This window comes from Microtus pennsylvanicus, chromosome 4 (assembly GCF_037038515.1).
Source record: "Microtus pennsylvanicus isolate mMicPen1 chromosome 4, mMicPen1.hap1, whole genome shotgun sequence".
Lineage (NCBI taxonomy): Eukaryota > Metazoa > Chordata > Mammalia > Rodentia > Cricetidae > Microtus > Microtus pennsylvanicus.
This window is the reverse complement of record NC_134582.1, coordinates 129,974,204-130,002,197: the sequence shown is the minus strand read 5'-3', so window position 1 is coordinate 130,002,197 and position 27,994 is coordinate 129,974,204. Positions and strand designations below refer to the sequence as shown.

Sequence of the window (27,994 nt, the reverse complement as noted above, 5' to 3'; positions counted from 1 at the left end):
TGCTGAATATTAAGTAAAAATTTAGAGAATGTTTGGTATTAGGTTCAGTAATCTTTACAAGAAAGGTGGGGCAAATTGTTACTTTTCAGGGGGGTTTTACTGTCTGGCAGTACATGACTGGAGCTACCCTGAGAGCCAAACATTATACACCAGTCACTCTTTCAGCCGGGCGGTGGTGGCGCACGCCTTTAATCCCAGCACTCGGGAGGCAGAGGCAGGCGGATCTCTGTGAGTTCGAGACCAGCCTGGTCTACAAGAGCTAGTTCCAGGACAGGCTCCAAAACCACAGAGAAACCCTGTCTCGAAAAACCAAAAAAAAAAAAAAAAAAAAAAAAGAAAGAAAGAAGGTATTTGTTATTATATCTTTTAACAGGCGGCATTAGGAACTCTTGATGCCAGTATGAACTGATTTCTTTTATTCCATGCACATACACATGCATCTACATGTGACTCCCACATAATCACAGTACTGTCACCACTTCATAAGGTACCAACTTAAAAACATCTAGGAGGAAAACCTAAAGTATCCTTGTTCCAAATCAGAATATCCCAAACCAGGCTTATCTACAGCATGTTTCTAGCTCCAGTACCTGGCTCTGATAACTCATTTCAGTCCAGTTGTCAGTCAACTATTTATGGGCCCCCTTAATCACCAGATAATTTTAAATTTAAATATAAATATGTTGATCGTAAGTTTGATTCTACCGATGAAAATAAACTGCTCATTTTGGGGTGGGAATGCATTACTATTTTTAGGCCACTAGGGTACCACTTGACAAGGTCTTAATAGATCCTCAGCAGTAAATACTGCTTTCTATTTTAGGGTTAGGAACAGGGAAACATGAATCTACAGCTGCATATGTTTTTGTATTTTGGATTTAGGAAGGAATGAATTATCCATGTAAAATGTAATGCTTATTACTTTAACACATGAATAACTGATAAAAGAAGGAATCCTGTATGATGGTGGGCATAAAGATTATTGTGTGCTGGAGTATGAAATAGTAATGGACAACCTCACAGTTGTTGCTTAAGTCAGTGAAGGTATATTTCTGTCTTACTGCACAAATCAGAGCTCTTCAGCTTCTGATTCACCCAGAGACCTTGGCTCCAGGACAAAAGACTCCTTGGCATGGAAGTCAGGACAGCCAAAAGAGAGTGTATGGCTCTGTTTGTTTATAAGGCACAAACTGAAAAACCAGCCTGGGATACATACTAAATTTGAGGTCTGCCCAGCTTAAATACTGAGAATCCTGTCTTTAAAACAAAAGGGAAGGAAAGAAAAGGACCTTTGGTTCCTAAAATGGAGAGGTGCTGAAAGGTAGGGGTTGGAACTTGGTTGTAAGATGTTGGTCATGTGGACTGGGGGTATCCTTGTGAGTAATATCTTACCCTTGCCCCTTCCCATATTCTCCTTTCTATGTGTGCTGGTGGCCCATTGTAGTCTGAAGATACTCCAATCACCATGGCTTTCTGCCCACATGCATGGTTGCCAATTAGCCATAAATTGAACCTTCTAAAACCCAGAGTCCAAACAAATCTTTACTCTCTTATGTCGTTGTCAGATGTTTTCATTACAGCACCACAAAAGTAAGTTCTACAAAGTCACAGTTGGAGTCTGACTTTGGGCCCCCTGAGCTGGATCTATGTCATTCACTTACATGACTGGTCACTATGCTGGACCTGAGCCAGGAGCTCAGTTTCCAACTCAACCAGAGAGTCAACATGGGCCTCATCATCATGGCAGATACTTAAGGGAGCCAGGCTTATGAGAGTGTTAGAAGAAGGGATGCATGGCCTTTTGTGACCTGAAAGTCACATAGTGCCACTTCTACTACAGAGCAAGTCAAAGGTCACTTAGTCCCAAAGGAAGAGAGAACGAGCTCCAGCTCTCCATGAAAGATGTCAAAAAAAAAAAAAATATGTGGACTTGCTTTAAATCTGCTCACAGCTGCAGCAGCATCTAGGGATGCTACAAGCCACAACATACAGTAATTAGTCATCTTTTCCCGAGCAATTTATCAGAGCTAGGTGGTAAAGGTTAAACCGTAATTCAAGGAAATTTTGACGTTACTGCTTTGTGAATAAAGTAATGGTTTTTGTTTTGTTTTTTTGCTGTAGATTTTCACTGTAGCTCTAATTCCCTTTCTGTTACATATTTGGGAATTAATTCCCACAGTTCAGAATTGTTTCCTGTGTTTTGGGGGCTTACTAATCACATTCCCCTACTACGTGTGAATACAGTTTCCCTCTGCCAAGCCTTTGTTCTTCTCTCCTGGGTAATTGCAGAGATCTGCCTTCTGCAATTATCTTTATCAGCAGTCAGTGTTTAGGGTTCAGGCAAGAGCATTCCATTTAAGATATTCACAGATATCCAAGGACATAGAATTACTGCTTGCCCAAGCTGCTGCTCTGGTTTTACCTCATTAAAAAATTCTTAATTCCTAGCCGGGCGATGGTGGCGCACGCCTTTAATCCCAGCACTCGGGAGGCAGAGGCAGGCGGATCTCTGTGAGTTCGAGACCAGCCTGGTCTACAGAGCTAATTCCAGTACAGGCTCCAAAGCCACAGAGAAACCCTGTCTCGAAAAACCAAAAAACAAAAAGCAAAAACAAAAAAAAAAATTCTTAATTCCTTACACTCACTTTGACCTCACCTCAGTTTACTGATGACCTTTGTTCAGGAAGTTTACTGCTTGTGTTTTACTCTCAAGAACAGCAGAAGAGATCTAGAACCACAGACCCACTATGCCCACAATCAGAACAGCTTATAACAGCATACTCTGTTAGTATGATAGTTTAGAGGTCTGGGTCTCCTCTGTTTCTACTGCCTAGAGCAATAAACATAAACTCCAGACTTAAGCACATAGAAACTGCAGCATCTGGTGAATGCTAATCAGATCAGGAGCCATTAGCTTCTCCTGACTGTTTACGTAGATGCCTGGTTACCCAATATCCTCTATGCATGCTGGGAGAAAAGAAGCGGTGGTGGTCTAATTTAAAATACAATCTATGCCCTATTCATAATTTTACCGTAAAGTTTTAAACAGTTACACTGAATAAAGTATTTATGATCGAAACAGCTAGCAGAAGCCAGAGGATAACAGTCTGGGGTTTTGTGAGGCTCAAATGAGATTAAGTGCAGCTGGAGAGATGGCTCAATGTATAAAGTACTTGTGAGAATCCCGCAAAACCTACATAAAAACCGGGCAGGCATGGTCACCAGCTGTAATCCCAGCACTTGAGAGGCAAACTGGGGGAATCCCCTAAGTTAGCGGGCTACCAAGACTGTCTAAAATATGTGAACTTTTGGTTCAGTGAGAGACCCTGCCTCACTTAGCAAAGAGGAAAGCAATCAGGAAAGATATCCAATGTCAGCTTTGGGTTGATACATGTGCATGTATTTGTGCATGTATGCACACTATATACATATACATTAGAAAAATGAGAATGTGTATTCTGAGTACTAAATAAATAGGTATGGATGGATGCTTTCATAAAGGGAACCTGTACATTATTTTTAGGGAATGGCTGATAGAAAGGAGGCATAAAGAACCAATTCTTGAAATGACATAAATAATCAATAGGGAAAATGTCTAGCCCAAGTCTTGATTAAATGATTAAATAAATGAAGTCTGTGGTGAATTTCTCCCAACTCTGTGTTTAAGACTATTTCAAATGAGAAAACATGATACAAGTACAGTACTCCTGAAGGGGGAAGACAGTGATACCCTCTTATTTCCTGCTGATGCAAATGGAAATCAGTGTAGTATTTAGGGGAGAGTCTTAATTACTTACCAGCACTCAAAGCATGGTCTTTGAACTAGCATTTCTACCTGTGGACAAGCCGACCCAAAAGTAGGAAGATAGATGTGCTGAAATACTTCTGCATTAACAGCCTTTTTTTGTACAGGAATGTTTCAGCAAAATCTGGCCAGTCTCCATGCAGCTCCTGGGCAGATGTAGCTTACTTAGTGTAGACTGCCAGGAAAAGAAGAGACTAGAGTAGGTTTCACAATTTTACGTTTCCGATTTTGTTAGAAAATGATAGGAAAATGAAAATATGATTAAAGAAGACACATTTGTAAGCAGATATACTGGAAAACTACTGTCTTTGAGAGAGTATCATAAGGCTTTGAGTATACATTAATGACTTTGAATCTTGGAGGATGACTGTATATATTCTAATTAGGTAGAAATCAGGAAATAAAATAACCAGGGACAAATTGATTTGCAACAGTGGAGCAAAACCAGTTGATTCCATTACTTTCTCCACATAGGCAAAAAATGTAATGATAATCTTTGATGTTAAATTTTATTGTACCTTCTATGAAATTCATGGTAGAGTTAGATAGTAAGTGAAAATTTTTAATCTTGTGTCTCTTTGGTATTCTTTCTTTTTCAGAATACAGCAATGGGAAGGGTTCCAAACAAAAATATTTTATTCAATAATATTTTTGATACTTAGGAATTTTTTTTGAAAATATATTAGGTTTTTATTTAGTGGTGGTGGTGGCGGCGGCAGTGTGTTTGTGTGTGTATGTATGTATGTGTGCATGCGTGCACATGATATAGTGTGCCTGTGGAGGTCAGGACAACTGGAGGAAAGGAAATCAGTTTTCTTTCCACCCTGTGAGTCCCAGGGATTGAACGCAGGTTGTCAGGCTTAGTAGCAGGTATCTTTACCTACTGAGTCATTTCACTGCCACAAACCTTAAAGATTTTATTGATCAACATAAAATTTTTAATTAAAAGAAACTTTCTCATGTGGAAAAACAGTTTCTATTGCTTTAAGGTAAGTAGTTTGATGTACTAGGGATATAGCTCAGTAGTAGAGTGTTTATCTAGTATGTTCAAAGCCAAATAAATATGAAAAGGATGAATAGTGTCACCCCAAAGAGGTACCTATAATATTTTTATACACGTAGGTCTTTTTCTAAGATTTATTTTTAATGTCTATGAGTGTTTTAAAAGTTTGTGCACCATGTCTGGTGCCCTTACTGGCCTAAAGAGAACATTGGATTCTCTGGAACTGAGTTACAGGCAGTTGTGAGTACAGTGTAGGTGCTTGGAACCAAACCCAGTTTCTCTGCAAGAGCAGCCAGTGCTCTTAACCTCTGAGCCATCACTAACCCCAGATGTATGTCTTAAGGGCTAAGTAAAAAGTAGGTTAGTTAGAGTTGGAGTGATTGTGAATGTTCTTTGATTTCGGTTATAAATGTGGTTTGTATCTACAGTTTTTATGTTTAGGAAGCATCTGAACACTAGCTATATGACAGAGCAAGAACCAGTGTTTGATCATGGACATTTAAACCTGACACTCTCATATCCCATGCATCCTAACATAGTTGTCCTTCACTGTGAAGATCACATAGGTTTTTCTAAGTAATGGCTTTTATGAACTCAGTTTTATATAATGATTTTTTTCCTTTACTTTGTTTTTCTCTCCTTGCATTTCCTACAGAAGCCCTGGAGGGGATTTGGGAGCAAAAAAGAAAAAGAAGAAACAGAAGAGAAAAAAGGAGAAGCCGAATTCTGGGGGTGCCAAGTCTGACTCTGCATCTGACTCCCAGGAGATTAAAATTCAGCAGTCTTCAAAAGTGAGAGCCTGTTTTCTTGCCACAGCTGTTGTTTCCCAATACAGAAGAAATGGGTTTGGGTGCCCTTTGGGTTAGATGTGTAGCTAGTGATTCATTTGGCTGTGTTGAATGGCAGTAGTAACTGGAGCTATAAATATAGCTTCCCTGAAGCTCATGGTGATATCTGCATAACCAAGAGGTACACACTGGGCTTCTGTATGTGTGCAGACATCTCATCTCTCCTCTGTGTGTAAATCATAGTCATAGAAGAATGTCTCTCTGGGAGCCTGGTAGGAGTTTTTTGTTTTTTTGTTTTTTGTTTTTGTTTTTCTGTTTTTGCTTTGTTGTTTTGAAGTTACACTTAATCTGTGATTACTTTTAGTTCAGAAGATATTCACATTTTAATTTTTCTGGGTGTCTGTCTAATTACCTGCATAGCACAACGCCATCTGGCAGCAGATTTCAGCGGGAGCAACCATGGGTAAGTCTTCTGTTGACTTTGAATCAGCCTGGTCTGCAGTGGCCATCCCTCATGCCATTGCTAAGGGTGGGAAACACCTCCTCATGTTCTCCCTTAGGACACCCCTATTTTAGACCAAACTTGTTCTTCTGGGTCCCATGTTGGCAGATAGCCTGCTGAAGAGCTAGTTGTGCTGTACATAGGTCTGGTGATGCAGTTGGCAATTACCTGTTTGTGGAGATCCCTACTTCTGTCACACAGGAGAACACGGCCCTGGTGGTACAGGAAACCAGAGCCAAACAAACTGAATAGAAAATAACAACAAATATGACAGATGGTTGTAGCTTCAAGTCAATCTTTCTGGGCCAGTAGCGCCAAGATCTGGCACATGGCCTTGACTCCATTCCTCACGTCGTATTGCTTATCTTTGAATCTGTTTCCTTATCCTGGAAAGCCCATTTCCCCCAGTCTGTAGAGTTGTCATGAAGTTAAAGTGACATCCTTTTTAATGAAGATTGCTTTGTTTTCTAAAGTACAGTGCACATGGCAAACAGCACCTGTAAATTGTGTGGATATCAGTTTTTATATGAAGTTTATATTATGTCACATAAATCAGTCTTTGGATACTTTTGTTGTTGCTACCTGCTTTATATGAAAGAACTAGGAATCTCTTGCCCTGAGTGACTCTGAGGGAAAGAACAAAGTTGAATCTTTTGCCTTAGCTTTCCTCTTGACCTCAGGTGATCAATGTTCCACTGGACAGAACTTTCACCATCAGCTTGCAAATATTTTCCCATTTCTTGGTGTTGCTTCAGCAGATAAACGCATCACTTACCTGCAGTTGTGGGCAGCTCTTTGCTTCTACCACGCCATTGGCTTTACCCTCAGGGATTCTAAGCACTCACTCTGGGTACTGATAAGAAACTGCAGCCAACTGAGTGAGAGGAACTACTACTGCTAATATATATATATGGTAGAGAGTTTGTTTTTTAAACATTAGGAGCTAATGTTTAATGAAACTGTTTTAATGTGGGATTTTATTACATTTTTCTTAAAAGCTGAAGTTTCTTCCACCCCACTCCTGTAAATTTATAGCAGATATAGATAATGCCATACTATGACAGTAGATATATTTAGAGAATTATCTGATTTACACTTAAGGATTAAAATTAAAATACTTGTCTGAATTCTTAACAGATTTCTATATGTGGTGTGGGGGATTGAGCCCAGGGCCTTGTGCATGCCAGGCAGGCACTTTACTGCCTGAGCCACAACCCCAACCCTTTTTTACAGACATTCTAGTGGCAGAAGACTTGGACAGATTTCTCCTAAGGTATTCATTTTGGAAAATAATGGGCAAAGAATGTAGCTGATATTTAGTATTCTTTAGGAAGCAGATATGGAAAGAAGTATGAATTTCTGCCTCTTAGGTAAGAACATAATAGTGGGCAGTTAATTGGGGGCTAATGCACATTCTCGCCTTTCTCCCCAGGTGGTGATACTATGGAAGGTGAATGGATAGATTTAAGAATGTATCATAAGGTGAGCGTGGTGGCGCCCGCCTGTAATCCCAGCACCCAGGAGGCCTAGGCAGGAGGATTGTGAGTTTCAGGCCAGCCTGAGCTACATAGGGAGACCTTGTTTCAAAAAAGAAGAAAAGATTAATCCTAAGCCCGAGGGTGTGGCCCAGTGGTTGAGCATTTGCCAAACATGATGTGCAAGGTTTTTGCATTTAATCCCCAGCATTTCAAATAATCACAGTCTTTAAAAAAAAATTAACTGTGAATTTCCTTACTTTGACATAAGTTTAAAAATTGTATGTTTATTTGTACCAATTTTAGAAAGCACTTAAATAGTGAACATTGGGGGAAAATGTGTCACAAATGGCCATTATTTGTAGCACAAGTCAGCCTGGTGACACTGCGCAGATAGCACATATAAACTACTCTAGGGACTCCCTGGAGCTGGAATATCATTGGCTCCTACAGCAACGAGATGTTGCTTCATGATTACTTCAAAATAATTTCCTTTTTGCTGTGTCTTGGAAGATTTAACCCAACTATCAGAAAAGAAAATTTACTATAACAAACTTAGTACAGGCTCTGTAGACAGATTTTTTTAAGCCTAGATTCTACTTTGCATTTTCAAGTCAGGTTAAATGTATTCAAGCATTAGTTGAACTGTGTTGTAAGCTCGGTTCCTGTTGTAGGTATCTTAGTAGATTATGTTGGAAGTTCAAGTGGTTATTAATTTTCTTATCTTAGAAATCAGTTACTTAAAGTGTTAGAAAATAAAACAGACCAAAGGTGGTTGTTTTTTTTAATGCAAAAAATGATTGAATTAAAACTAAGCACTTCACATGAAGTTATGTATGAAATCAGCAGGCCAAAAGAAAACTGGAATTAAAACAACTTACATACATCAACTAAGAATAGCTAGATACACACTATTTTGTTGTTATAAGAGAATAATTACATTTGAGTATTTACGCTAAGAAAAATTGACAACGTGGCTGAAAAAAAATGCAGGGCCATATGTTGTGGTTCATGCCTGTAACAGTTTCTATTTGAGAGGTTGATGTGGGAAGATCTCATATTTAAGGTCAGTGTGGCCAACTTAGTAAACCCTATCTCTAATTTATCAAAAAGCTGAGATAGATAGTGGTAGAGCCTTTTTTGTCTAACATGTATGTGGCTCTGGGTTCAATTCTTAGTACCACTTCCAAAAGGGATAGGAGGGAGGAAGAGGAGAGAGAAAAGGAATGCAATGATTAGAACAGGAAAGTATTCGCTATAATTTGTATGTGTCGTTAAGGTATGGCCCTATCTTTAAAACAGCTTCTAGACTCAGTGGCAGTAGGGCTGTGCTCATGGGAGCTGAGTGGAGGCAGTAAGCTGTTGGCCTGCTCCAGTTAGACTTCATAGCTTTATCTACTAGGTAATGTCAAGAACCTAAAGAAACCCAGTAAATAAGGCAGCCACAGGACAGCCTGTTTTGTACTTCAATTAGAGAAGCTTTTCAAGTTATAAAGTGCTTGTTCAGAGCACAGATTTCAGACTCAAAATTGAGCAGAAATCCAAAGTTGTTGGAGAGTCCATTGTCCCTGTGCTTCATGTTCAGTGTACTGATACACAGCAAAATCTAATGGCTCTGAAATTTCTTCCATCCATTTCTAAATCACAATGGAAAGTATTATTTGAGTGGTATCAAAATCCTTAAATTCAGTTGTTTTACATATTGGGGGAAAAAGCTACTGATTCTATATCCAGTCCCAGGTTCTGTGTCTCATTTTGAATGTAATCTCAGTTTCTGTGTATTATTATTACATTTGAAGAATTAAGTAGATGGGAATCTGTAAGAGAAAACCTGGAATATGGACTTTGAGAAAGGAATTTTGGAATTAAAATACTGCCCACTTTATAGATAAGAATATGTTTTACTTAAAAATGAGGCTAGTTTTCCATACTTCTGTTGAGTGAATAAGCAGTGGTTGCCAAGGATTATGGTTTGCAGAGCAGCTTTTTTTCTGCCTTCTGTCTCAGGGCTCCTCTAGTGTGAGAAAGGCTGGGTGTGGTCCAGGAGAGAGTAGTAGCAGGGTTAGTGGTTTCTTCTTAACCATTTCCTTCCCAGCATAGCCCTAAGGTTCTCTTTTCTTTTTTTCCCTCTTTCCCTTCTAATCATCTCTTGTCTGTCTAGTTTCTATTCTAGAAGTTGTTTCCTCTGCCCCTCCATTGCTGCTGCAGAGCATTAACGCTAACAGCACAACCGAGGCTCCTGGCTGCCTGGCTGCTGTGTGACAGTAATGCATGCCTGCATGTCACTTTTTGCCTTTTTTTCCCAAAGGAACAGTGGGACCAGCACAGATGGGCGGGAATCTGAAGCAAAGGGTGCTTCTGTGTACTTAGCATTCCCAAACCACCAGAGTCCCCATTGAAACTCCATCACAGTGGTCATCTGCAACAGTGCAGGTGTTTCATCTCCGTATATTCACAGAGAGCCTTCAGCAGGCTTCCAGGAGGTGGGACAGTGTTTAGGAGTTGCAGCCTCTGAGGCCAATACACAGAGTTGCCCTGTGTTCCAAAGTGGTGGCAGCTTCCTCATATCATGTGTCTGTGTCTCTGCTCTCCTAGAATCCTACCATCCCTATTCAGAAGCTACAGGACATCCAGAGAGCAATGGAGCTGCTGTCTGCATGCCAAGGCCCAGCCAGGAACATTGATGAGGCCACAAAGCGCAGATACCAGTTCTGGGACACACAGCCAGTACCCAAATTGAGTAAGCTCATATGCGTGTTTCCACAATCCAGCGTGAAGAGACCTGGACGCAGTCTTGTGTCATACACTCAAAATTAACACAAAAGATAGTATCTGTCTTCTTGAAGTATAGATACACTAGTAGGGACATTTGTTTTCAATAACACTGATTGTAGCCTAATTGCTGTTTCTGTTATGTTATCCAACTGTCCCATATTTGAAATATGTATATATCATAAATTTTCTATTAGACTTTCCTATATGTATGTTTACAATAAAATATATAATACACTGTATACTAAAATATACTGTATATAATACATAAAAATGTGCTACGTTCTACAATATAACTAATATATAGTTTATATGATATATAACCTACATATATTATACAGAAAGAGAGTTGGTTTTTTTCTCTCATTGCTGTTGCTTCTGATCTTCATGAAGTTGTTTTTTTCCTAGGTATTATTGTATTTTGAAGAATTTTTAAAATTTTTTATTGGATGCATACGACTGTTTTGCTTGCATACATACATAAGAGCCATTTGTATGCGTGGTGTCCATGGAAGCCAGAAGAAGGCAATGGATCACCTGAAAGTGTAGTTAAAGATAGTTAGTTGTGAGGTATTGTGTGGGTGCTGAGAACCAAACTTTGGGTCCTCTGCAAGAGCAGCAAATGCTCTGAACCTCTGAGCCATCACTCTAGCAACCCCCTCTGTCTCCCACCACTTTGTTTTTCAGCATTTCTTACACCTCAGGAATTCTAAAGGACTCAGATAAAAAAAAAAACTTCTCTATAATATCTCACTAAGTGGATAATTGTGTGGTGCTGAACATGTAGAATAGGGGGAACACAGATGATCCCAAACTAACTCCAAATAGAGTATTCTAAGGTTTTTCTTTATTAAAAGGGAAAGCTTACAGAACAGGAACGGGTGTCAAAAATCAAGGTGTGGAGCACAGGAAGCTAGGGGTGAGTGGGTGGGATTGTGACCTTTTGGCACCCCAAAGCCACGCTTCAACCTGGTCCAGCCTCTCAAAGGCCATTGGCTGAAGGAGGTTCTTCATCATCCCTTTTGTCTAAATAAGAGCTTCAAACCCACTACAGAATTGTATACAATAAGAACAGATATCGTGTATAAAAATTAGAATTATAACCAGCATAAACTATTAAGCAAGGAACGTATGCTAAATGTTTTAATAATCATTCTATCCTAAGGAGTCTGTCTTGTATTAGAAATGGCTTAGCTAAATCATAAGAGGAAAGTAGCTATGATTTTCTAATCTTTAACCTCTTCGAAGGGAGGAGATAATATTACTTGAGTAGGCAGGAAGTACAATCAGACAGCTTTCAAAATGTACAGTAGGTGACAGAGACAACTGGCTACCTGATGAGTCACCCAAAGTCTCATTTGCAGTGTTGGAGCAACCAACGTTGGCTAAGACCTAGAGTAATTGACAGACCATTTTTAGAGGCAGGAAATTATTAAAACTATCTTACCCTATCTTGGCAAGGTTTGACAGTCTTTTTACCCTGTTTGTCTAGTCCAGACAATGTGTATTTTGTCAGTGGTCGAGGCATGGGCAGTCCCTTACCCAAAGGCCAGTTTTGGACAGAAGAAAACAAGCTCCAAGTGGAGTGTCTTCAGTGCTCAACTTTTTCTTGGGCATAGATCAGTGCTGCCAGGAGCAATTGTGTCTCATGTCAACAGAACCCTAAATTATTTAAATGCCATAGTCTAGTTATTTGAAGTAGTTGAAAATTACCTATCAATGTGGAATACAATCTCTATGTATCTAAAGAACCTGATTAGTCTAACTATATATGGATGACTATAGACCTATAACTGCTTAATACCTATATAGCTTAAATACTAAGATTTCTATGAATATTAAACAATCTTTAAACCACTGTGCAACAAATGAGAACAGTGACTTCAAAATGTACAAGTATCTTCATCAGAGGTAGAAATGTATAGTGCAATATGATAAATATATCCTAAAATATATCAGTATACAAAATTTCTTAAAGAGAGGTAGAAACATGCACGCATACAATATGACAAAATAACTTTGCATAGGTGTACAAATATTATAAACAGAAATAGGAGTATATTCAATACAACAAATATAATTTGAACTTATATCAATATGTAAGAATCTATGGGCTGGAGAGATGGCTCAGTGGTTAAGAGCATTGCCTGCTCTTCCAAAGGTCCTGAGTTCAATTCCCGGCAACCACATGGTGGCTCACAACCATCTGGAATGAGGTCTGGTGCCCTCTTCTGGCCTGCAGACATACACACAGACAGAATATTGTATACATAATAAATAAATAAATATTTTAAAAAAAAGCATCTATACCAATGTAAATTGTCCACAAATAGCTCACAAGTATGCACGCTATTACTCACTATTATTATTCCTATTATCCCATTCAGTTTCCCCTTTTTTTCTTTCCTATTTTACAAAGGTGAGATTATTAATAATATGAAAGCATTCAAATTACATGACAGCATAAATGTCCTACTTTGACTTAGAATTGTGCCTACTAACATGTTGATTATTTAGGTTCCAGTCAGTATATAAAGGGTCACTTGCACCTAAAACTCTAAACATCCCAGTTATATACAGATAATCCATTTTGATGATATGACTCGAGTAATGTTTTCCTGAGCATTGGAAGTATCAGTTATGTTTTTCCAATCCTTTCCCACACATATCCACACCAACAGTTAGAGAAGGACAGCATCTAAGTAGGCAAGAAAGGAATAAGACTGAAAATTGGGAGTATGCCTCAGTGCTAGAGCACTTGCCTAGGATATGAGGCCCTGGACTCATCTCTTATACTGGGAAGGATGGGTGTGGGTCTACCTTTTTTCTTTCAGCTTCTAGAAATGTGTCTGGTAATGGAGGAATATTCTTTAGAATAAATTTACAAAGTCTTTAATGACACCTAATTAAATAAGTATTAGTTGAAGGATCTAGATTTATTGATTGTGGTGAATGTGGTTCACTAAGCTGCTTTCTTGCCCTCTAGAGAAGACACCTAATCTCAGGGCTCCTTTTGGGAAGAATTTCCTGGGGCTCATCCTCCTTTCCTCTCCCTGCCCCCAGCCCTTGCCCTAAATTTTTGTCAGGGTTCTCAGAATGCTAGAGCTCCTAGTATACCTCAGTTCAGTCAGAGACCATGTCTGCTGAGGGAGTCATGTTGGTGCAGAAAAGGAGCCCTGACAGAATACATAGAAACTGCCTCTCTAGTTCAGTCTGGGGTGTGACACAGTCCAGGCTAAACACACCCAGCTGTTCCAAGGTGCCTGCATCTTGTAAGCGTTATATAGGCTTCATGGGGATACTATATATGAGTGACCAGGAATTGAGCCACAAGGGTTCCCAGGAGAAAGTCTGAGGACCTGGTGCAAGTCGTGCACTTCTTGTAGAAGTTTTCTATAACTAGATGTACCGGATCCATACTCCGCAGATAGTAAGTAATTGCCAGGGTCACAGGTCAAGAAATGGTCATGGAAAGTGGGACAGAGGTAGAAAGGAGTTATATAAGGTGATCAAGCAGAACAGAGAGCTTCTATATCTTTCATAGGAAAAAAGCTTTAATTGTTGAAAGATACTGTGAGAAAATGACTTGTGAACCGAGACATTCCCAGGGACCAACTTCTTAATGACCAGAGGACAAGGCCTCAGCAAAAAGGAATGCCCTGAACTAAGACAAATTCTTAAGGTCAGAGGCTATCATACTGGGAGCAGGACTATGGAGGTATGCAGAGAGGCCAGGCAGGCTAGAGCCACAGAGAAGCGTCTACATTTTATTCTAAATTACACACTTAATTCAGAGAAAGAATTGGAAAAGAGAAGTTAAGGGCTGGGCTGATATAATTGTAGTGTGCTTACCAACTACAAACAAAACCTTGAGTTTTATTCTCAGCACCGTATCAACCAGATGTGGTTACATGCCTGTAATCCTAGCATTAAGGAAGTAAGAGATAGTAAAGGTAGTGTGGTAGTCTGATTGTAATTGGCCCCCATAATCTCTTAGGGAGTGGCATTATTAGGAAGTGTTAGGGTCTTGTTGGAGTAGGTGTGGTCTTGTTGAAGGAAGTATATCACTGTGAAGGTGGGCTTTGAGGTCTCATGTGCTCAAGGTACTGCCCAGTGTCTCAGACCACATCCTGTTGCCTATAGGAATCTCAGCTACTTCTCCAGCACCATGTCTACCTGTGTGCCACCATGTTCCACCATGATGACAATGGACTGAACCTCTGAACTGTAAACAAGCCACCCCAATTAAATGTTTCCTTTGTAAGAGTTGATGTGGTCATGGTGTTTCTTCACAGCAGTAGGAACACTAACTAAGACAGGTAGGGAGAAGTAATCAGTTTAGAAATTTGTGTTAGGTTTTGCTGCTGGAAGGCCTCCACACCCTCAATTTGTGGACGTGAAATAAAAAAGAGACCATTTCTAAAGCTGTTGTATCATGCTTGTATCGTTTATGGTTGTGGTTGTAGTGTAGTGCAACCTAGGGCTGAGGCTGAGAAATTATTTTATAATGTCACTATGTGACATTCAGTTTCTCTTTTGCTTAACTGGTGAAATAACAGTCCAAAGGAATCAACAATGTGTTAGTTATTCCTACATAGCATGCACTAATATAGCTGCTCTTACCATTTGGATTATTTTGAGCTCAAATGTCCAAAATCTGAAAGTGTCCTTTAACTTCTGTTGCTATTTGTGGGATTGTCAGACTATTATGTATTATGATATCCTTTCTTTTTCTTTTTTTTTTCCCAGATGAAGTCATAACATCTCATGGTGCAATTGAACCAGACAAGGACAATATCCGCCAGGAACCGTATTCTTTGCCACAGGGTTTTATGTGGGACACTTTAGATTTGAGTAATGCTGAAGTGGTAAGACTTTAATTCAACAGCTACATTCACTGTCATTGTTCTAAGGTACATTTACTAACATGGTGCTCTGAGCACCTTAGACAGTACACTTTTTTTGTCTTTTAGCTGAAGGAGTTGTACACTTTGCTGAACGAGAATTACGTGGAAGATGATGACAATATGTTCCGCTTCGACTATTCGCCTGAGTTTCTCTTGTGGTATGCCTGGCTGGTCATGGGCCATTGATTGGTTGTTGACTGAGGAGGTTTTGTTTTGTTCCTTTGTTCTTGGATCCTGACTGGTGTTTCTTTTCTCTACCTCAGGGCTCTGCGTCCCCCAGGCTGGCTTCTGCAGTGGCACTGTGGGGTCCGAGTGTCTTCAAATAAAAAGCTAGTAGGTTTCATAAGTGCCATCCCAGCAAACATTCGAATTTATGACAGGTACGTGTTAAAGCCTGTGCATGTGTGTTTGTGCACTCCAAATTGTAATTAAAACAGGCTTTTAAAAGTTACACAGTACAGAACCAGGGTGATGGAGCTCGGTAAAAAGTGCTTGCTATGCAAGCATGAGGACCTGAACTTGGATCCCATCCCCACCACCCATATTAAAAGCCAACTGCTATGATATATGCCTGTAATCCTGGAATTAGGGTAGCAGAGACAGGGAAATGGAGGGTGCCAAGAGCTTCTTGATTGGTCAAGTTATTTGAATCTGTAAGCTCCAGGTATAGTGCCAGTCCTGCCTCAAAAATAAATAAATAAAATTGTGGAGCACCATTGAGAAAGACAGTAGATGTTTACCTTCAGTGTTGCCAGCTTGTGCCATGTGGTAAAATTCTAAATCAAAAGAACCAAAGGACAAGAAATGTAGCTCAATTGTAGAGTGTCTGCCTGGCATGTGTGTGGCTTTGGGTCTCTGGTGCTAAAATAAGTAAGTCAATGATTACTAAACTTGGCTGTTGATAGCAAGATTGCTTGGGAGAGCTGTTTAGGAGCTCTTTGTACACTGATACTGTAAACTTAAGAAGTCCAATAGTTAGATTTATTTAGGTTTTTCTTTTTTAGTTAAAGGAAAACTTGGACAAGAGGTGAGGGAACAGTGCTGTCTTTCTATCCCTCCATCTGTCCAACTATATACCTCACTCCACTTTCCCATTGATCCTCTCTCCATCCATCCATCCATTCATCCATTCATTCATTCATTCATTCATTCATTCATTTATTTTTGATTTTCCAGACAGGGTTTCTCCATAGCTTTCGGTTCCTGTCCTGGAACTAGCTCTTGTAGACCAGGCTGGCCTCGAACTCACAGAGATCCGCCTGCCTCTGCCTCCCGAGTGCTGGGATTAAAGGCGTGCGCCACCACCACCCAGCTCTCCCTCCTTATTTTTATTTTACTCTCTGCCTCTCAATCTCATACATGCACACAGCTTTATTTATGTATATAATTATGTTCATAGAATAATCAAAGCCATCAACAGGTATTTCAGAAAAAATTAGCAATTTTAAAGGCGATTATAAACTCTGTCCAAAGGATAAATGTATTACATATTTGCTCTGGATTGCCAGCCCTAAGTCAGATACACAGATAAGAAAATCAGAGGTCTAATAGCTAATATGTCTGTTTACCATAGTGAGCTGCCTAGCTGAACTGATAAAAGCATGTGCTCTCAAGAACACTTAAAATACACACATACCTCACGTTAGAACTGAGCTTTGAAGCTCTGGGAGGATTATGGTAGCTTGGAATAGTGTCAGCTCTGGTCTGATGAAGGCCTTTCTCCAGGGATCTTGGGGAATCTGTCATGTTTGAACAATACCTTGCCATTTCTACTTTAGAGTGGATGGGAGTGGTGGGATATTATTTAGTTGGTTTTGTTGTTGTTGTTATTGCTGTGTTGGGGTTTTTATTTGCTATATTTGTTTGCCATAATTATATATGTTGCAGGAAAAAACATAGGAACACTTCTTGAGACCTATCTGATCTAAAATTATAAAAATAAAAATAGACCAAAGTTTTAAATTCTAATTGAGGTCAATTAGAATTTGATTAATCATTGTAATCTAGATCTCCCTGACCTAAAGTTGACCATTTTGACAATGGGTATAGAAAATGGTATCTAGTCTGATTTTGTGAAATGCCTGCACAATGCAGTGTTTTTCAGGATGCTTTTCATGGTCTTTTTTCTTTTGGAATTTTATAAAAATGTTGCCCTGCTTTTTAAAGTGTGCTCTAATTGTCCCGTCTGTTTGTCAGCGTGAAGAGGATGGTAGAGATCAACTTTCTCTGTGTCCATAAGAAGCTGAGATCCAAACGGGTAGCTCCAGTGTTAATTCGAGAGATAACTAGGAGAGTGAACCTAGAAGGGATCTTCCAGGCTGTTTATACTGCCGGAGTGGTTCTTCCTAAACCTGTTGCCACATGCAGGTAATAGCACTACACAAACATCAGAAGTTTCCCCTTTGCCAGATGGGATGGGTCGTAACTGTTCTCCTCTGATTTAATCCACAGGGATTGGGCTTGCTGGGGATAGTAGTTTGTTGGTAGCTGATGTAGAGACAAAACTCAAGCCATTGACTCCAGTATTCAGTATATCTTGTAGCACTCTCGGTTGTTATTAAGTGTAAAATTTACCCACTAATGATGCTGGATTCACGTTTCCATGTCTGCTCCGTCTGATGTCTGTGCATGGGGAAACCTGTGGTGTCGCAGTCTAGAAATGCCCATCCAGTGTCACACTGCTAAATGTGACATGTTGTCAGAAGTCTGAGGGTTCTTGTTGGCTAACCAGGCTCGCAGAGATTACTCCAGAGGGAGTGCAATCAGACTGTTACTGGTCTAACCTGCTTTTAAGACATCAAAAAATAATTTCCCTCCACAAATTCTCTTGATTCAAGTAGGATGAAACTTGAATATAGTACAAAACTGTAAAATCACTATAGCTTACTAAATTATTACATTAGTAAATAAACAGAAAAATTGGCATCATAGGTATATTTCAGTAAAAATAATGTATTATATACCAAAACTGAAATCAAATTGAAGGATTTCCTCAGAATTAGTTTTCTTTGATGGTATCTACTAATAGGTACGGTTTATTTTGCAGGAATATTTTCATGATCTTAAATTTCTTGTTTGGTTTGCCTCACATAAAATCACGAGGCTCCTTAAAATTTACATACATCTTTTATTAAATAAAATACAAAATATAAAATGTGTAATATTCTTATTTAGGGGAAGATATGAAAGACCACAAACTCCAAAGGAACGTAACTAGCAGCAAGTCAATTTTATGCCTTGGGCTTTGTTTTTCTTTATATCTTCAGACAAATTAATACATACAAAATGGCCAGCGCCATCAGTGCATCTGGTACAACGTAAGTGTTAAATAGATGCTTCTAGAACAGCTAAGACAGAGTAAAACCTCCATTGTCTTCCAGGTATTGGCATCGATCCCTAAACCCCAGGAAACTGGTAGAAGTGAAATTTTCTCACTTGAGTAGAAACATGACCTTACAGAGAACAATGAAGCTTTATCGACTTCCGGATGTAAGTAAGAGGCATGTGCTACTTTCTAAGTTTGTAACCATTGACGCTTTTGACGTCAGACTGAAGCTGTGCCTATAGCTGGGAAAGGAGAATGCCATAATTTTTGAGCGTTGCCACTTAATGAGGGAGAAAAGTCTTTTTTTTTTTCTCAATTGTTAATGTTTTTGTTTGATTGATTGTTTTTGAGACAGGGTTTCTTTATGAAGTCCTGACTGTCCTATAGAACTAGGTCTGTAGAGCAGGCTGACCTCAAATTCAGAGATTCCCTGCCTCTGCCTCCTGAGGACTGGGTTTAAAGGAGTGCACCATCATGTTACACTTTGTCCCACAGAACTCAGATTCCAAGCTTAAAGAAAAGATTTGGGCCCGACGGTGGTGGCACACGCCTTTAATCCCAGCACTCGGGAGGCAGAGGCAGGCGGATCTCTGTGAGTTCGAGGCCAGCCTGGTCTACAAGAGCTAGTTCCAGGACAGGAACCAAAAAAGCTACGGAGAAACCCTGTCTCAAAAAAAAAAAAAAAAAAAAAAAAGAGATTTGGGAGGTGAAAATAATGTATTCGTTTATCTGTTTTTTTTCTATCTTATTGATTTTTTTTTTAAAAAAACTTTTTAGACAGAATCTTGCTGTATAGAAGTGACTGTATATAGCCTAGACTGTCCTCAAAAATCTTAAAATTTACCTGCTTTAATGTCTGGGGTTACAGGCATAGGCACCAATCCTGGAAGCTACCTTGCTTCATTTTGTTCGGTGTATGTAGTGTGGAACGTGCTCATAACGTCTGTGGGTGCCCATGGAGTAAATATTGATGTGAAGTCAGGGATTGATATCAATGTCTTTCTCTACCACCCCATTTTAATTACTGAGGTAGGGTCTCTCACATTTGGTTAGACTAGCTAACAAGCTTACTCTAGGGCTTCCCTATCTCTGCTTTCTGAATGCTAAGATTACAAGTGGGCCACCAGACCCATATGGGTGCTGGGGATCCAAACTTCAGTTCTCAGGTTCAGCAAGCACTTTATCCATTGAGCTGCCCCCCCTCCCTTCATCTTTTTAAACTACTAGAGTCATGATATGAAAAATTGTTGTCGCATAAAAAATTTAAATATAGTTGAGTGATACATTATGTATCTTTTGCTGATTGTCACAAACCAAACAGCTTCAAACAGCTGCTTGGTTTGTTTGTTTTTCAGAGACAGGGTTTCTCTATGTAACAGTCCTGGCTGTCCTGGAATTCACACTGTAGACTATTAGCCTCAACACAACTCAACAGAGATTTGCCTGCCTCTGCCTCCTGAGATTAAAGATGTGAGCTACCACTACCCTGTTCTCTCTCTCTCTCTCTCTCTCTCTCTTTTCTTTTAAACAGTTATGTTTAAACCAGTCATTGTGACACATTCCTATAATCGTAGCACTCAGAAGAAGACTGAGGCAGGAAAATAAAGAGTTGAAGTCCAGCTTGGGTTACATAAAAATACTGTGATTTGGGATTGGAGAGGTGGCTCAGCAGTTAAGAGCACTGGCCTCCACATGGTAGCTCGTGGCCATCTGTAACTTCTGGCCTCTGTAGGTGCCATTTACACATAGTGCACAAATATACATGCAGGCAAAATATCCACACACATAAATAATTAAGTAAAAAAAAACATGTCCTGTCTAAACAAAAACACTATGCACATTTGTTTTCATATGTGTTCCAAAGAGCAAGCCACCACTTGACTGAATCTTCTGCTTCTGGCCATCTGAGTGTCAGTCAGCCAGGACCAGAGTTGTGTATACATTGACTGGGGAAAGAGCCACTTTTCGGCTCATAGGGCTGTTAAAAGGACTGATTTACCTTCTGGTTGGTAGGCTCAGAGCCATTTCTGCTTGTCAGCTGCCACAGGCTGTTCTCAGTTCCTTGCCACAGGGTCTTCTCCACAGGGCAACCCATAGCCTGGCAACTTATCTCAAAGCCAGTAAGAGCTGTTTATAGAAGGGGGGTTGTGCCAATTAGATGAAAAGCAAAACCCTCTTCCATGGAGAGGGGAGAAGATGGAAGGGAGCAGAGAACAATGTATAGTGCAATAAAAACAATTTAAAAAACATTCCAAAGAAAGAAAGAAAGAAAACCAGAACCCTGTACAGCCAAGTCCTAAAAGAGATGTCCAGTCACTACTGTTGATTGGTTAGCAGCAAATCACAGGTCCCTCTGTGTTCAATAGGAACAGTTCAAACCAGACATGATCTCTAAAAGGTGGACTGTCCAGACAGTCTCAGCTATAGATAAGATCTCTGATGTGCTGTTTTGTTATGCGAATTGAAATTAAAACTGCATCCATGCTTAATTTTTCACCAGGAAGGAATGCTGCTCCACATTAGTCTCCCAGGACTTCGTATTAGGCACAAAGCAGTCTAGTGTATATGTAAGGAAAATATTCACATGGAGGTTACCTAAAATGGAACAAAGGAAAAGCAGTTGTATTACCTATCCCAAGTTTATTTTGGCTAGTAAAAATACTCAACTTGGCCTTTATAGTTCTTGCATAAAAATTAATCTCACGGACAACAAAGTTTGGTAAATTGGTGGTGAATCACAAACAAGCTTTTGTTCTAAAAGCAGACTTTGGCATGGTTCTAACAGTTGGCAATGTTCCTTCTGTAGCAGCCATGTTGTCAAAGTGTTGAGTTTTTTTGCCTAGTAAGCTTAGGTTTATAATATGCTTTTACATACATTAATCAATTTATTCTTATATCTTTAGAAGTTAGTACTTCTTATTTCTATCATACACATGAAAAATTGAGATTTAGGAAGGTTGATATTCAGCTCAGGCTATAAAACCAAAAACAGTAAGACCTGTGATGTCCCATCCTAAGCTTCAAAGGTTTCCGTTAGACCCCTTTCCTTATGTGCTTGCTCTCACACATTCCTGTAGGAGTACCATGGCCCAGGCTTGCAAGGTGTCCCACTGTGCCGTTATTAGCATATACGTGAGATCAGAAAAGAACAGTTATCAAGGTTCAGGCAGATTTCGTTAACATGTTCTAAGTCTAAGCATCTTTCTTCTATTCAGTTATAGGAAAGAGGAATGAAGAATAGTTTAGTTTCATTCTGTTGCTGATTTAAAAAAAAAAACAAAATAAAACACAAAATGACCAGAAACAGCTTTGGAAGGAAAGGGCTTATTTCACTCAGACTTCCAGGTCACAGCCCATCATTATGGAAAGTCAAGTCAGGAACTTGAAGCAGGAATGTTGAAGCAAGACTCATAGAGGAATGCTGTTTACTGGCTTACTCTGTGCCTCATGCTCAGTTAACTTTCTTATATAGACCAGGCCAACCTCCCCAGGGATGGTGCTGCCTACAGTTGGCTGGTCCTCAATCATCAATCAGAAGAGTCCCTCAGGTTATAGGTACAAGCCAACAGGATCTGGGCAATCCCTTGGTTGAGGTTCCTTCTTCCCAGGTAACTCTGGGTTGTGTCAGGTTGACCGTATAGACTGAATAGCGTAGTAGTTGGTAAATAAAGAGGGAAGAGAGAGCAAAAGAAATAAAAATACAGATAATAGAAAGTTGAAAGATGCCAACAAGCAATCACCCTGATGACTCTTGATTAAGGATAGATGGTGCAGCTGCTAACAATCAAGCCACTTGTACCACTCAGTATAAGGGAACCTTCTGGAATATACACCATGGTTGTTTCATTTTTACCATTACCATTTTTCTTACAGTTCTTGCTTTTGTGTCTTAGGCATAGACTTCTGAACCTAGGTACTAATGTTTATCAGGCCAGCATTGTACTAGAGAATGAACATTTATTATCTCATGCACTTGCCTGAGCAGTCAGAGGATGGCGGGCTATTATCCCTATCATAGAAGCTGACATGGAAAACCAAGATTGGCATGTGGAGTCTGCTTTGTAAGAACAGAGCTAGCCTGGCACTCATTGTGGCTAGCATTTCCCAAAGGCTAGGCTTACCTAAGAAATATATCTTCCTGTTTCTCCCTGCTGTTTGATGTGCTTGTTTATTTGAAGTTCAGATGGAGGGAGGGGCTTAAAAATAATTTGAAGTAGATTAAAAAGTAGGATTAATCAACCAGTATGTCTATGCTTTGTGCTGTTAAAAGGGATACACTTGCTAGGGCGCATTAAAGCATATGGTGTTTTATATTTTTAATAGCACTAGATGATCTTAGTACTTAGAAACTCCCTTCTTTATCATATAAGTAACCATAACCATTACTGCCAACTATCTCCAAATCAGCTCATACCATGTTGACAGGTAACATTTTTGTTTTTCAGTGGAGTCTGAGTTTTTTCCTTATACAATTGTACATACAAGCTTCAGATTATGTGGAGTTGAAAAAATAATCGATACTAGTTGAGGCTGAGAAAGTACCTAATTCAGACACAGAATTTGCTTAGGAAATGTAACTTGCTCCTATTAACCAGGAAAGTTTCTTTGCTTTATATTGAACTCCCAGAAAACTTGAGTGTTTTATTCAGTTATACAAAAGCATCCTATTTTTACCTCAGTTTGGGTCTTCCCAGTTATGAAGACTGTCATAATTGTCTGATCTATGAAGCATCCTAGCTGAAAATAATTGTCTTCTTTTGTGCCGCTTGTATGTGCTGTTCAAGCCTTCTGTACTGAACTACATAACTCGGCACAAGAGAATTTTTAGGTAACTTTGGCATATAGACACATTTTAGATGGTTTTGGTCTTTAACTAGCATTCAGAAATATATATTTATTTTACTTATTTCCATGTGGGACTGGACATTTCTTTTTGCAGTACTAGGATTTAATCCATTGTTTTGTGCACACTAGGCAAGCATTTTACTGAGACTAGATGTTTCTGATCTTTCGAAAGCCACAAAAAGATTAATAAAAGTGTGAGCTGCTTATTCAGTGTTAGGGATTTAGTTCTCCAACTTTAGATAATTAAATGGTATTTTAGTTGAGGTTCCATGTGTTTATAGAGTACGTACTCCATCCTTGAGCAGCTTGTTGTAAACGCTCAACCCTTGGGCCTGGAAATGTAAAGCATCCATTGCTAGCTTCCTTGCCTTCCCCCACACTAACCAGTAATCAATCAACACTGTTTGGTCATAGAGCCTTGGAAACATCTCTAACCCTCAGTAGTAGTTGATTATAGCTGCCACAAGATAATAGGGTACTTCAGAAATCATAATACTCTAATTCTATGAGTTTTATTGTTTTGTGTTTTTTTTTTCAAATTTACCTATTTAGTTGTGTGTATGTGTATCCATTCGCATGCATGGTGCATGTGTAGAGGTCAAAGAATAGCTTTATAGTGTTGATCACAGATGCACACTACCATATCTAGCCTTTATAAAAATGTGGTTTCCGTGGATCAAATCCAGGTTGTTAGGTTTGTATGGCAAGTAGTTTTACTTGCCTAGTCTTCTCCCAGGTACTAGGGATTTTTAGTTTAGAAATATTCACAAGTAATTGAGAGCAAAAAAGTATATTAGCAATATTTGTGCTACTTCTTAAAATTATCCAATATTTCTTCAAGTGGAAAAAGCATAAAGTTTGATGCTGTTATTCATATCTGTTAAATTCTTGTTATAGCAGTTTGTAATGTTCCATTTAGTTTGTTTGGATACGAAGATAGGACACAACCTGGACAGTGGTGGCACACGCCTTTAGTCCCGGTACCCTGGAGGCCGGCAGATCTCTGTAAGTTCAAGGCCAGCCTGGTCTACAGAGCAAGTATCAGGACAGCCAGGGATACATAGAAAGACCCTGTCTTGAAAAACCAAAATAACAACAGCAACAAGAATATAGGACACACATTGCTTATCGACTTTATCTTCGTTGAGAGTGCAGGCTGTCTGTCATATGTTTGCCAGGTGCACTGGTGGAGTTCAGAGGACAGCTTGCAAGTGTTGCTTCCCTCCTTCCATCATGTGGGTCCTGGAGTTGAATTTATGTGCTCAGGGTTGGCAGTGGGCTTCTTTATCCCCTGAACCATCTCACTAGTCCTCATCATCTTTCTTTTTATCCAGGCTCAATAAGTTGCCCAGACTAGCTTTGTACTCACTGTATATTCCAGTCAGGCCTTGACCTTGCAATTAATTCCCATGCCTTATCCTCTCAAGTAGCTGGGATTATATGGGCCCAACCATTTAGACCCAGCTTTGGGTTTTAATGGATTCATGGTATACTGCAGGTTCTGATTCACTAAGGCAGGTCTGGAGCCAAGAGTTTTCAGTTCTGAAAATTTCCCATAGGTACTCCAGGCCTGTGGGTCACACTGAGCACGAAGTAATTTTATTTTATTCCTCTTCATTGTACTTCTGACTTTGCTTTATTTTCCTTCTAACAAGGTTACAAAGACTTCAGGTTTGAGACCAATGGAACCAAAAGATATCAAAGCAGTCCGAGAACTGATCAACAGCTACTTGAAGCAGTTTCATCTAGCTCCTGTGATGGATGAAGAGGAAGTGGCCCACTGGTTCCTCCCCAGGGAACACATCATTGACACATTTGTGGTGGAGGTAAAGATAAGCTTCTTTGAGGAGGATTGCAGCATGCCCATGTCCTTCATCCATGACTACTGCCTTTGCTAGCCCTATCACAACTGCTTCTAGTCCTGGGTTTGAGCGTTTTCCCTAGTTACTAAAGGGAAATTAGGGTGCTTTTCTTTGCTGTGCATTTGGTCTTCTCATTTTGAAAAGCTAGTAATTACTTTTGCCTCATCCTAGATAGCTATATTCCAGAGTTTAATATTATTTGGAGTTGTGTATAGCTGGCTGGATCTGAACTGTCATTAGTTGACACAGATTCAGCCCCTTAACTCTTGTTCAAGGAAGGGAAGGAAAAGGAGCCGTCTGTATTCTCTGACCGTTGTCTTAGTGGGACTTAACACCTTTTTTTCAACCTTGATTACAAAGCTTGGAATTGGTTGTTCAGATGGTATCTCGCTCGGTGGATTGAAGTGGGGTTGAACTAAGAAAATGGGATTTTTTGGCAAGCAATTTGAAGACAGTGGAGAAGGCCAATAGAAGTGATTCTAGGGATTTGTTTATATCACTTGTAAACAGAACTGTTACTTAGCACTGTCAAGCATTGTCAGAACTTATGATCATAGGTCCAGTTAGGGCAGTCTTAGAGAGACTGGCCCGTGGTGAGAATGATCCACAAGACATTTATAAAGAACAAGTGAGCAGACAGTTTCAAAATTTGTATTTCTAAAAACTCTTTGTACACAAATCCTTTTATACTTGTAGGTCTCCAGAGCCTCATAAACTGTCCAATCTCAGGACTTAATCGCTAAAGAATTACTCAGAACCCAAAAGAGTTTCTGCTATGGATTAGGTCAATAGTTATTTACCATACTCAATAATGTAACAATAGTAAAGCCATTGCATGTTACCTAAAGAACATCAATACATGAAAACTATTTTTCTCAAACCACAAAGATTAGTGAAAGAACAATTTTACGTTTTTAAAAGTGCGTGCCCTTTCCTTGGTTTTGCTTTCAATTCATTGTGACATACTACTACCATGATTGAATTACACGAAGAAGATATCTCCCAAGAAGTAATGAAGATTTGAAAATAGTGGGTAATTTAATCCTTCATATAATTGCTGTTTTTTTCCCTTGTGAGATGGGGTCTCAGTATGTCACCAACTCAGGCCCACTATGTAATTCAGGCTGACTTTTAGATTCTTTTTATCTTATGAGTATGGGTGTTTTGCTTATATGCATGTCTGTGCATTACATTATATCTGTGTCTTTGGAAACCAGAAGAGATCCCCTGGAACTGGAGTTATAGAAGGTTGTGAGCTTCCACGTGGGTGCTGGGAAGAGAACCTGGGCCTCTGGTAGAGCAACCAGTGCTCCTAGGCACTGAGCCATCTCTCCAGCCTCTGGCTTTAGATTGCTGATTCTCCTGCCTGAGTGTCCTGATTACTAATGTATAGTACCACACACAACTCTTTTAAGATAATTATGAATACGTCACCGGAAATTATCAGTGAACTTTCTATTCTCTTGATCTGAAACTCATTGGTCTGTTGTCCCCCATCTTTGTCCTCTTTTTTTCTCTGTGTGCCCCTTCTCCCCAGCAGTTTTTATACACACCAAGCAGATTCTCTACCACTAACTTATATCTGGTTCTTCAAATGAATCTTATTTACATACAAGTTTGCAACATCATGCATTGGCTTCTTGGAAAATGTAGATTTACTGAGCTACATAGATCTTTCAAATACTAACATTTCATTTGATAGTATTTAAAATTACATTCATGGGTAAGACCTTTGTCATCAGAAAGATTATAAGGTACCATATGGTAGAGAATATGATTTTTTTTATCCTTCTTTAAAAGTTTAGCTTAGAGCCTGAGATCTCAAATGTTATTAACAAATCTTATTCACTTCTAAGAAAAAGTACTAGATACCAAGGCTAAGTGGCCATGTGCTTTGAAATGGTGTTCTATTCATCACTGGGTGGCTAACTTGGCATACAGCTTTGTTTCCTCCTGGCAGCAGACCATATATACTCCAGTGTGAGTGAGGAAGGCAGCTTCTGGTCCTCAGCTTAGAGGCTGCAAATCTGCTCCTGTGACTGTCCTTGTCAGTGTGAGCATTGACTCATCAGTCGGCCTGGAGTAACTTTCCTTTAGGACCTGCTTTGGAAGAGTCTGAATATCTCCCACTAACACTTTGACTAAACTGCAGTCCACTTATTGGTCTTTACTTAGTATAAAGGACTTAAACTGGGTTATAGAAAAGAAAATCTCAGTTGTTGCTCGTTTAGACAGAAAGTTGGGTGTAAGTCTTAGGTCAGCATCAGCTGAATGCTTGTTCAAGGAAGCACTCACTTGCTGTTGCTTACCTCTGTCCTTCAGAGCCCTAGTGGGAAGCTGACTGATTTCCTGAGCTTTTACACGCTCCCCTCCACGGTTATGCACCATCCCGCTCACAAGAGCCTCAAGGCTGCCTATTCCTTCTACAACATTCACACAGAGACTCCCCTGCTGGACCTCATGAATGATGCGCTCATTATAGCCAAGTTGGTGAGTGTTGTTGCTTTTTTACTACAGGGCTCTCCTTAAGCAAGTCAACTTAACAGAAAGGTCCTCTGCAAGAGCAGTGTAGCTCTTGACCATGAAGCCACCTGTCTGGTCCCCTTCCCCAATTGTCTTTATAATACAATCTTCTAAGGTGGTTCTTAGTCTTTGGCTTTATATTGTAGATACTTAGCCTTATAAGTGCATATTTAAGTTATTGTAGAGG

The 27,994-nt window shown here is 39.6% G+C and overlaps 1 protein-coding gene across 4 annotated transcripts in view; it reads left to right on the top strand.

Moving 5' to 3' along the window:
- Window positions 1-27,994, top strand: part of Nmt2 (N-myristoyltransferase 2) — a 44,052-nt gene that overhangs the window by 12,459 nt on the left and 3,599 nt on the right. Inside the window, exons 2-12 of one of the 4 annotated variants that reach the window (XM_075970498.1) lie at window positions 5,464-5,599; window positions 6,017-6,059; window positions 7,531-7,580; window positions 10,169-10,313; window positions 15,095-15,213; window positions 15,319-15,410; window positions 15,516-15,632; window positions 17,449-17,619; window positions 18,633-18,741; window positions 25,078-25,248; window positions 27,607-27,774. In XM_075970498.1, coding sequence (XP_075826613.1) covers window positions 5,464-5,599; window positions 6,017-6,059; window positions 7,531-7,580; window positions 10,169-10,313; window positions 15,095-15,213; window positions 15,319-15,410; window positions 15,516-15,632; window positions 17,449-17,619; window positions 18,633-18,741; window positions 25,078-25,248; window positions 27,607-27,774 — 1,321 coding nt within the window. The remainder of the gene's footprint in view (window positions 1-5,463; window positions 5,600-6,016; window positions 6,060-7,530; window positions 7,581-10,168; window positions 10,314-15,094; window positions 15,214-15,318; window positions 15,411-15,515; window positions 15,633-17,448; window positions 17,620-18,632; window positions 18,742-25,077; window positions 25,249-27,606; window positions 27,775-27,994) is intronic. The other 3 variants (XM_075970496.1, XM_075970497.1, XM_075970495.1) reach the window with 3 other exon arrangements.